The 11,548-nt window shown below is 36.2% G+C and overlaps 1 protein-coding gene across 13 annotated transcripts in view; it reads left to right on the plus strand.

Annotated features, from left to right (window-relative positions):
* KDM6A (lysine demethylase 6A) overlaps positions 1–11,548 on the plus strand; it is a 203,804-nt gene that overhangs the window by 147,265 nt on the left and 44,991 nt on the right. For 3 of the 13 annotated variants that reach the window (XR_006609506.1, XM_045089484.1, XM_004754933.2), the window contains exons 11-17: positions 3,427–3,525; positions 3,667–3,886; positions 4,446–4,580; positions 5,024–5,179; positions 5,746–5,841; positions 6,785–6,886; positions 7,545–7,940. Coding sequence is in view for 12 of the 13 variants with exons in the window: in XM_045089484.1 (XP_044945419.1) it covers positions 3,427–3,525; positions 3,667–3,886; positions 4,446–4,580; positions 5,024–5,179; positions 5,746–5,841; positions 6,785–6,886; positions 7,545–7,940 (1,204 nt within the window). In the remaining variant the exon portion in view is untranslated. The remainder of the gene's footprint in view (positions 1–3,426; positions 3,526–3,666; positions 3,887–4,445; positions 4,581–5,023; positions 5,180–5,745; positions 5,842–6,784; positions 6,887–7,544; positions 7,941–11,548) is intronic. The other 10 variants (XM_045089481.1, XM_004754934.2, XM_004754936.2 and 7 more) reach the window with 10 other exon arrangements.

Consider the following 11,548-nt stretch of genomic DNA (forward strand, 5'->3'; position numbering starts at 1 on the left):
TACATGCAAATTTATTTTAATATAGGTTAAAAGGCATGTGTACCAGAGATTATTTTCCTTTTGACCTAAAGATTAGTAGTTGAATACAATACAGTAGTGTTGTTGTCTTTTTAGTATGCTTTTAAAAAATTCTAGGCATTTAAATATCTAAAATTACTATTTTAGTACTGCTGTAATTTTCAGCTCATTGAACAGTATTCCACGGGAGGGTGTTTTTTTTGTTTTTTTGTTTTTTAATTTTAGTAACTGACTTCATATTTTAAGCCATTGAGATGCTTTTATTTGAATCTTTTCAGATAAAATTTTCCAGATACGCGGCATGCTTTATGATTTCTCAAATAAAGGATACTTATCTCAGTTTAATTTGTTTTGGAGTTCAAGATTATCATGTTAGATGTTAATGATTTTTTATCATAATAATATAATTCAACAGTTGTTTAGACTTTTTTCATTGATGTTTACTTTTTTTTTTAACCTCATTTCACTGCCTACTGGTGTGTTGCTTCTAATCCTTCTTGTTGTGACAAAATTTTTATAAATAGTATATATTTTAAAAGTTATTAAATGCGCTTGGGGTGCCTGGGTGGCTCACTGGGTTAAGCCTCTGCCTTCAGCTCAGGTCATGATCTCAGGGTCCTGGGATCAAGCCCCACATCGGGCTCTCTGCTCTGCAAGGAACCTGCTTCCCCTGCTCTCTCTCTGCCTACATGTGATCTCTCTCTCTCTCTCTCTCTTTTTCTCTTTCTGTATCAAATTAATTAATTAATTAATTTTTAAAAAGTTATTAAAGCTCTGATTGACGACCTCAAGTGTCAGATAACTTTGGGATTTGATGACCTTAGTATTTCTGAGGCTTTTCATACTTACCTTTGCCTTCAGGTGTGTGTTGATGTCATTTGGCATGTCTGTATCATAATGCAAGGATAATGTGGTAATGCTCTTATACTAGTACTAATCACTAACATTGTTACCACAGAACTATAGAATGTTAGAGCTAGGAGGGAACCAGGGAGGTCACCTGCTTCACTCTGTAAACCCTTCCATTTTATAGATATAGAAAGTGAGTTCAGAGAAGTAAAATGTTCTGTCCAAGGTCATAGCCACACAGGTAACTAAGTCAGAACAGGAACTAGATCCTAGGTTCACTTGCTGCTTTTTCAGAGATACAAGGCTGTCTTCAGGGGAACTTAGTTAAATTTTATTAGAGGAAAATTGGTTGGTGGTTGGACTAGGACATCTGCATTTGGGCACATTGGTTTCCTACTTTCACTTTGTAGGAATGGAATGTGAAAACATTGGTTTGGGGAATTACTGCTTATTCCTGCCAGTGGTGAGGTAAATTTGTCTATAAATCTGAGATTTGGCTTTGATTTAAGAACAACAAACAGAATGTGTTTTCTACTGTTTGTTAAGCATTTCCTTCCTTCATGGTATCTGTCCCTATTTGGCATTGTTAATGACTTCTCCTGAATTCTCCCTTAGTAAAGGAGACACTGCCTTCTCTGTTTCAGTCACTGACATTTCTTAGTGCCCAATCCGCAAAATTAGTAATTCCTTAGGCTTATTTTCACAGGTATCCTGTGTTCTTACACCCTGTCTTTTATGTGGATAAAGTTCAAACCTAGATCTCTGTATTTCAAGGTATTAAATTTCAGGACCACATCTATTTTTTACCTAACATTATCCATTTTAGTGTTCTCAACCTCACATCAAAGTAAGCATATTTCAAACCTCATTCATCATATTCTTTTCCAAATCATCTCCTCTCCTTTTAGTTTTGCCAGTGAGGTCACCTTTTATTTATTTTTAAAAACTCTCTTTGCTCAGGCTTAAATCTAAGTTATTACCCTCCTCCCCACGGATATCTAATCAGTTGGTCACAAAGTCTTTACCTGTCTTTTTGGTTTACTGTTTCTCCCTTCTTTTTCTTTCATGCCATGTTCTTTACTTTTATCCTAGTTTTGGCCTGCTCCAAGTCAGTGAGTATAGCTGCCTTCTTTTTTACTGTCCATAATTTATTTTCCTTCCAGTTTATCCCTACAATTATTAGCAGATTAATATTTCTGTGAAGTACTTTCATGGTGCCATTTCTCTTGTTAGAAGAACAAAAATTTCAGGTTATCCTCAGGCTGGATTTACAATTCTCTACTCTTTGTATCTGTGCTGTCTTCTCTATATTGGGTTTTGCTCATACTCTTCAAACAACATTTTGAAATTCCTTCTCTCATCTTCTCTGTCTGAATCAGTGGTTCCTGAGACTTTTGGTTTACATGAATCAGTAAAATTCCAGAGAATAATCATGAGGATCTAAATATGCTATTTGGGCACATAAAAACACTTAAGAATTTTTTACTGTTTACCTGGCCAGTTATATTTCAAAATAAGTTGGTTTCAATAAAAATATTAATTAGTTTAATGGAAAATTTATGTACATAAGTACATGTTATTATTCAGTCTTATTTTCATGGCCAAATTGCCATATACTGGCTGATAATGAATAATCAGTGATCTAAACTTATATGTATCTATGCATATTCACATTCTTTAGTATTATCCTTCCCTTGCTTTTCCTAAATCCTGTAGTATATATTGTGGTGTCTTCTATCCTAAATTCTCAGACCAGTTCTTGTCTATGTCAGCCATGTGATAACGGCATCATGACATTTGTGATGTGTCTTTAATCCTCAACTAAATTGTAAGCTCCTTAAAGGCAGAGACTGAGTTTTATTTTTTTCTTTTTTCCTTAGTGCAAAGCACTAAGAAGATAATTTCTGTATTTATAGTTTCAGCTGCTGCTCTGTATTCATCCAGTACATCTGCATTAAAAAAATGACAGGTCTTTGAAACTTTAATCATCCCTGCTTCCCTTGTGTGACATGAAATATTGTACTCACTTTATTATTACTGTTTTTGATAGTTAGCTTGATTTTTACCTGCATCTTAATATTTGTATTTTTTATGAATTGCAGAGTGGTTGACCTCATGGTTATTATTTAGGAAAGGAGAACTGAAATCTGATTTGGCAAGTCTTACCAACATAGAATGGTTTTCTTGGTTTTTAACTCTGTATTTTTAATGAATGTAAGCTATATAAATAGATCAGGCTGTTCAAGTGTAATGGCCCATGCATGTGTATGCACATGTGTGCTTTTAACTCTGTATGATATTGAAGTAATATGGCCTTTAATTATTTTAATATTCATTAATGCAGCATGCTTTAGCACTTACCAGATCAACTATAGTATAGTTTATTGAGTGGTTAATTATAACTTACATTATAATTTTATATATACACACACATTCACAGAAATATGTTAGCTTGTTAGGATTTTTTTATTTGCTTTGATATGTGTAGTCCATTTTTCAGAAAATTAATTTATCAGTATTAATGGAATTGTCTGGATTTTTTCCCCCCTCCCTTCTCAGGTGCTATTCAAGTATTGGGAAAGTTCAGGATGCCTTTATATCTTACAGGCAGTCTATTGATAAATCAGAAGCAAGTGCAGATACATGGTGTTCAATAGGGTAAGACATTATATAAAAATAATGGTATTATACTTGATATACAGCAGTTACATCACATGTAATGTACTTGGTAGTTAATACCATGTGAGAAGTTAAGTAGTTTTCTTAGTTGACCTATTTTTTTTTTCTTCCTCATTCTAGCGTGCTATATCAGCAGCAAAATCAGCCTATGGATGCTTTACAGGCTTATATTTGTGCTGTACAATTGGACCATGGCCATGCTGCAGCCTGGATGGACCTAGGCACACTCTACGAATCCTGCAACCAGCCTCAGGATGCCATTAAATGCTACTTAAATGCAACCAGAAGCAAAAGTTGTAGTAATACCTCTGCACTTGCAGCACGAATTAAGTATTTACAGGTAAAACTTTTAAATAGCAGTTTTTTAAAGCATATGTTTCCCTATGACACTCAGGCAGGAGGCGGGTGGTTGGAAAGTTTGTCTAGTTGTGTTTTGATGTCTATAATTTGTTTCCATATTTTGTAAACATACCATAGCTTGTAATATTATTTTAAACTTTTCATTTTAAGTAAGATATGCAGTATTTAAAAGATGCTCTTTTGCACATTTACTGTTGATGCATATTAATTTACATAATTTTTTTCTATGTGCTGTCTACATTTTTAAGTTGTCATAGCATTTTAGAGCAAAGAACACAAACACTGTCTTTCACTCTTGCTTGGAGTTTCATGAGAAGACAGCTATGAGAACTCTGAAAACAGAGCTCAGCTTTGTTTTAATTTTCACAAAGGTTTATATTCCGGTTACCCTCTTTATACTTAGTATCTTTCTGAAACCCCAAATTAAGAATCTATTTTCTTTTAAAAACAATTAGTTATAGCATTTAGGAAGATTTAGTGGACTTGCTCTTACTCAAGTAGGCTTGTGTTAAATTTGCTTTTTACATAATTTTTCCTAGGCTCAGTTGTGTAACCTTCCACAAGGTAGTCTACAGAATAAAACTAAATTACTTCCTAGTATTGAGGAGGCGTGGAGCCTACCAATCCCCGCAGAGCTTACCTCCAGGCAGGGTGCCATGAACACAGCACAGCAGGTGAGAAGTTGGGTTATGTTCTGCAGGTGCCCAGCTTTAAGGGTTCTTTTCAATCTATAGTGGTCAAGCGTATTTTACTAAGTACAGGAGGCTTTTATTAATGAAAAGCCTTTTGCTGTAATTGTGAAGGGAATCTAGATCAAAATAAAACTCCCTCTGATATGGGAAAAAATTTTGGGGTGCCAATTTAGAACCTTTGTGCATTTTCATGATTTTGAAGATTTCTTAAAATAATGCTGCAGTGGTTTAATTTTTAAAGCAGTTTTTCAAAGGAAGGTACACATTCCTCCATTGATGATTCATTTGATTTTGATTTTCAATAATTGCAATCAGCGATGTCCACACAGCTTTGAAAAGTATGCAGTTTGTAAAGTTTTATAATTTGAAGGAATGAACTAAGAATATATAGAACCCTATTTTTGTCTTCCTTCTGTGATTCTTAGGCATGTAAACCTCATCATCCAAATACTGAACCTGTAGTAGGCCTCAGTCAAACACCAATTTCACAGCAATCCTTGCCACTACACATGATTCCTTCTAGCCAAGTAGATGACCTGTCCAGTCCTGCCAAGAGGAAAAGAACATCTAGTCCAACAAAGGTATATGTTTTAGAGAAATAGAAAATCCCATTCAAAAAGGAAACTCCCAACTGCCCTGAACTTGTGCAGTTTGACTGTCTCCTGTCCTTTATTTTAAATCTGTGGACATCAAAGAGTGAAAGGTTTGAGTTTTCCATCCCAAATTCTTAGCATCCGATTAAATATAGAAAGTAGGGATAAATTTGCATTCATCAAATCATTTTATTCATCTCCCTGCCGTTAAGATCTCAACACACTTCTCATCATCACTTTCTACTGACATTGAGATAAATTTATTGTTGGATCTAGTGGACAGTGTGGTGTTTAGGTTAGCCATTTGGGCCATAGTTTAGGGGTGGGCCTTTTTGGGTGGCTTATTAAAGAATCAATATTTTTGTTTTAATTTATGATTTCCCAAATTTATTATGCATGTACAATTATTTTTAAAAGAAATTAATGTTGTAACTTTTTTTATATGTAATATTCCAGTTCATAGTCATTTGGCCTTCATTAGTCATTGTTGTTAACTCCATGGATTTAACCAAATGTTCTTTAATTTTTTTTTTTTTTTTATCAATTTTCCTCAGAGCACTCCCGACAATTGGAGTGGTGGCCATGCAGTGTCACAGCCTCCAGTACAGCAACAAGCTCACTCATGGTGTTTGACGCCACAGAAATTACAGGTGTGTGAGATGTGCTTCTGACAGATTGTGTTTCCTCTTCAAAAAGAGTAGAAGTAGTGAACTTTAAATTTTTAAGTATTCTTAAAGTTGAGTGGCAGTAAACTCAATTAATATACACATAAGCAAAATGAACCTACTTTTATCAGAGTACTGGGATCATTTAGTCTTGATTTTTCATTTATTTTTAGTTTTATTTTTAAACAGGCAGTATATTCACAGGGTTCAAACTGCATCAGTATGATTATAGTCTATGTAGAGTAAATTCTCTTTCCCGTTCCTGCTCCTGCCCACTTAGTTCTCCTTTTAACAGCCAGTCTCTGTTATTGACCCATCTTTCCTCAGATACGGCATATGCATGTACAAGCAAATACGCATCCTCCTCCTTTCATACCTTACTATTTTTCTCCTTTTTTACACAAATGGTACAATGTAATATATATTGTTAACAATGTATTTTTGCAGACCTTTCCGTGTCAGTGTGTACAAGAGCTTCTTTATTCTCTTATGACTGTGGCATATTTATGTAGATGTCACACCTTTATTTAAGCAGAGCACTTGTTTTGGATAGTCAGGCTGTCTTCAAACTTTTCCTATTCCGAATAGTGCTGCTTTGAGTATACCTGACATGATGCATTTGTAAGCTTAAAGAACTTTCTGTTTGAATACCGAAAAATACTGTATTGACAAGTAAAATTTTATGCCCATTTGTCTCAAATACCCCGTTATAGTAAACCTCTTTAGGTGAATGTTTACTTCTTACTTTCTTAAACTTAAAGGGCTTCATCTGGGGGTTGATTACTGTTGATTGGGAATCTGTATCTTTGACTAGATAGTGGCTCTGAGTTGGTCTAGTTGTTTTAGGACAAGGTTGCATAGAATAGTGAGCTTGAGCTGATTTCTTAGATATGCCTTTGACTGTATTCTCCTTTCTTCTTCTTCCTAGCACTTGGAACAGCTCCGTGCAAATAGAAATAACTTAAATCCAGCACAGAAACTGATGCTGGAACAGCTGGAAAGTCAGTTTGTCTTAATGCAGCAACACCAAGTGTGTATAGCGTTTTTTCCCCCTAAAATTTGTTAGCATTTTGAGTATTTTTCTTTACTAAAACATCCTTTTAGAGCATGTTCATGCCCACTTCTTTCTGCCAGTTTTTGGTGCAAGTTAGTAGTCTTGCTTCCTAAAATATTAATAGTGGACGGAGATATTTAGGTAAAAACAACTGTAAATTTCATTTTGAGCACAAGACATGGTATTGTCTTACTTATTTACATGCTATTTTGCCTGTGTTCTAAGGGTTTATTTATATTATTTATTACTTAACAAGCTATCCTAAACTGAGGTGAGGTTCTTCAGGACTTGTTTAGTTTGGAGGATCTGACATATAAATAAAACAGAATGAAAATTTGAGATTCCTTGTTTGTTTGCGTAGGGAAAAGACCTGTAAATTCCAGTTTCCATAATTATCAGCTGCTTTCTTTTATCATTACTGAAAGGATGTTTCTCAAAACAGATTGCTTTTTTTCTAAGGGAGCTAATCAAAATATGAACAAAATTTTTTATTTTTAAAAGTGTGTATTTTTCAACCTAGAGAAATTAAACATTAGGATAAGATCAGAGATTACCTGGTACATACCTTCATATTCTGATTCTCAACTTTATGGGCCACATAAGCAGCATTTATTTTTCATTTGCTTTTTGACAGATGAGACAAACAGGAGTTGCACAGGTACGATCTACTGGAATTCCTAATGGGCCAACAGCTGACTCATCACTGCCTACAAACTCAGTCTCTGGCCAGCAGCCACAGCTTGCTCTGACCAGAGTGCCTAGCGTCTCTCAGCCTGGAGTCCGCCCTGCCTGCCCTGGGCAGCCTTTGGCCAATGGACCCTTTTCTACAGGCCATGTTCCCTGTAGCACATCAAGAACGCTGGGGAGTACAGACACTATTTTGATAGGCAATAATCACATAACAGGAAGTGGAAGTAATGGAAACGTGCCTTACCTGCAGCGAAACGCAGTCACTCTACCTCATAACCGCACAAACCTGACCAGCAGCGCAGAGGAGCCGTGGAAAAACCAACTATCTAACTCCACTCAGGTAATAGAAGGACTAGCTGCTTTGTTGGCTCCTCACATAGTAGTTGTCTTTATTTGGTTTATGCATTTTGAGAGGAAAAAAAAGTTTGAGAAACTGTTTTTATAAGCATTTTATAGTACTGTAATGTTATTATTATCTACATTTTGACTCCCTATAGACACACACATACACACACACACAAGTATACTTTCTTTTCCATTATGAGATTTCTCCCCACACATGCACAATCTTGGAACTTCCCCCCCCTCCAAAAAAAAAATAGATCATACAGTCCTCCAAAACTTCCTGTTAATTTATAGTGGCATAAACATTTATGTAATATTACTCAGTTCATTTCTACATGTATTGTCTGCTTAAGATCAGGTGCTTATGCTAAGTTTTAGCTATTTAGTGTGGTGTAAGTGAAAAAGTTCATTAAAGAAGCAGTTACCAGAAATTACTATGAAACATGACTTTGGTGAAAAGTGCTGCCAGAGTACCTAGGGGAGAGCACATAAACTAAGATGTTAAGAGTCTCCAGAAATTGGAGAATTTGGGAAGGTAGAGAGGTGGTAAAGTATGCCTAGAGTATAGATTTTGAAGAGGGAAGGACAAAATATCAGACTGAGGAAGGTAGAAAAAGTTGCCTAATTTGTCTTGAAGGCAAAGTAGAGCCACTGAAGTTTTCAAAACAGAATAATGGATTTCATGAACATTATTTCTGTCAAGAATATGTGCCATATTTTAATTCAGTTCACTGTTCAACATAATTTCTAAGTTTTTACTTCTAAATATTTATGCACATAATTTTTCCTATGTTTTGGATTATTTCCATGGAAAAGATGTTTCAAAGTGGAACTGAAGTGTCAGAGAGTAAGCATCTAGAAAAATGTTGCCAATACACATTGCCAAATTATTTGTACTTTTATTAGTCTGCTGTAGAAATATTGGACTTACTGCTGGTTAGCCTTATATTGGTCAAACCAAGATAAGTTCTTTTTCTAAGACTAATAAGTTTATTCTTAAAGTACTACTGTTGGTGGGACTGTCTCTTCTAGAATGATTAGTGGTTTTATTTATCCTTAAATGTTGAACACCTACTGTGTCCATGTCTTGTTTGAGGTTCCAGAGGTAAATCCGCAAACACACAAAAGTGTCTTAATTCATGCAGGTAAAAAACAAAACAAAACAAACAAAAAATAAACAACCATTATATATAGAACATTAGGTAATGCTATGATTAGTTCTCTGGAAAAGTGTATTAGAAAAGGGAGCTGGGGAGTGCTAGAGATCAGTAGTAGTAGAGGATTCACAATTATAAATAGGAAAGTCAGAGAAGGCTTCACTGGAAGGTGACATTTGAATAAAGACCTGAAAGAGTTAAAAGAAGAGAGCCTTAAAGGTATTTGCGATAAGAGTGTTCCAAGCCCGGGGAGCAGCTGGGAGCAGTAGGCCCTAAGGTAGGAGTGTGTTTTGGATTTTTTGAGGCAAATCAAGGTGGTAAGCATGGCTGAGCCGGGCCAGCTAAGGGTAAGAAAGGAGGTAAATGTGGCCCAGCTGGAAAAGGCTATCTGCATCATTTTCAACCTTGAAGGCATTATAAGGGTATTGGATTTTATTATGTGTTACATGGGAAACTGTAGGGGGTTTTGAGTGGAGGAGTAACATGATCTTAGTTTTTAACCAGATCCTCTTTGGTACTCTGTGGATAGATTAAAGGAGGCAAAGGTAGAAATGATGTGACTTGATTTGGAGATTATTGCTATAAACCAGGTTACGAGATGGTGGTGGCTAGACCCAGAATGGCAGCAGTAGAAATGGTCAGCTTTTGGGTTCATTTGGAAGGTAGAACTGATGGGATTAGCTTATAGAGTGGGGTGTGAAAGAGAGGAGTCTGAGGTAAGGGGACCCACCTCAAGCGGTGAATAAGTCTGGGTGGGCTCACCGTGGGTGTGGAGAGGAAGCAGTAGATGGAGGAAAGAACTCAAGACCCCGATCCTTGGGGCATTCCACTGTAGTAAGTCAGGAAATTGAAGAACTAGCAAAGAAGGCTAGAAGAGGAGTGACCTGTGAGGTAGTAGGAGCTCTAGGAGAATGTAAGTGATGCCCTGGAAGCCAAGTGAAGAAAATCTTTGAAGGAGGAAATCATGATCAAAGTATAAATCGTATAGTACTCATTGGCCTTGTAAGGTAAGGACTGGGAATTGACCGTCAAGCCAAATGTACCTCATGACCATGCCTGCTTTTGTTACTATTTTTGTTTTACAGCCTACAAATGAAGAATGGATTTTGAAGTTTTAGAGCATTCTTTAAAAAAAAAAACAAAAAAAGTATAACAGAGAGTATATGGTTCACAAAGCCTAAAATATTTTCTGTGTGACACTTTACAGAAAACATTTGGATGAGAACAATTTCAGTGGATTGGTGGGGGTAAAAGCCTAACTGTAATGGGCTTTAGTGTAAAATGGAAAAAGAAATTGAAAGCAATAAATGTAGACAGTTCCAATACAGATACTTCAGTCATGTGAGCTGTGTACTGCACAGTGCCAGGCGTGCTATCCCCACAAATCATGACATAAAAAGGAAGAAGAGAAATAGGTGATAGCTGGAAGGGAAGTAGGACTAAGAGTTGTTTTGTTTTGTTTTGTTTTAAAGATTTTTATTTATTTATTTGACAGACAGAGATCACAAGTAGGCAGAGAGGCTGGCAGAGAAAGAGGAGGAAGCAGGCTCCCCTCTGAGCAGAGAGCCCGATTTAGGGCTCAATCCCAGGACCCTGGGATCATGACCTGAGCTGAAGGCAGAGGCTTTAACCCACTGAGCCACCCAGGTGCCCCTAAGAGTTGTTTTTTGTTTTAAATTTAAGTTGGGAGAAATCAGAAAAAAGTTTAAGTGGGGAGGTGAAAGCTGTTGGGCAGCATTAGGTATAGAGGGAGAAATTAACCCAGGAGGAGGAGAAAATTGTTAGAGTAGGTGAGAGGATGAGATTTTGGGGGGTTCCGGTTCATTAACATTAAAGGATTGTTAAAAGAATAACATGAGATTTTTGATAGAATGCCTCTAGTGCTAAGGTATAATGGGCAGCTAGTAAATGAGAACTTTGGTTATGCTATGTAACTTATGATTCTTTTATTTGTTATTATATCTAATTCTCTAGCTTGCTTAGTTGCTTACATTTTTAGTAAATACTCTCTTAACGCTACTTCATAATTCCAATGAAAGAATCTTCAGTTTGCAGGCCATGAGGCCTCTGTACATGACTGAATACCAAGTGGCAGAGAGCTGCAGCTTTTGTTTCACAGGCTCTCACGCCAGTGTCCGCAGGAGCTTTATAATTTAGGTAATGCCTTTGGGAAAGTTGTCCAAAAAATGTCGAACTGATTCTAGGTCAGAAGTTTCCCAGATGAGGTTGCTACATGATCACGATAGCTGGGGAGCTTCTATGTTTGGCATTAATATAAGTAAAGAGGCTTTTTTAGTACTTCCTGTTCAAATATTTTTCTCAAGTTGTAATGAAAGCTAGACCATCGATAGACTTGTATGGTATATCTGCTTTTCAGCTTTTCGTGACAAAAAGCCATAGAGATCCATATTAATTTATGTTCCACTTGTGAAGAGTTTCTTCAGAG

This window comes from Mustela putorius, unplaced genomic scaffold (assembly GCF_011764305.1).
Source record: "Mustela putorius furo isolate JIRA1106 unplaced genomic scaffold, ASM1176430v1.1 tig00003836_pilon_pilon_pilon, whole genome shotgun sequence".
Lineage (NCBI taxonomy): Eukaryota > Metazoa > Chordata > Mammalia > Carnivora > Mustelidae > Mustela > Mustela putorius.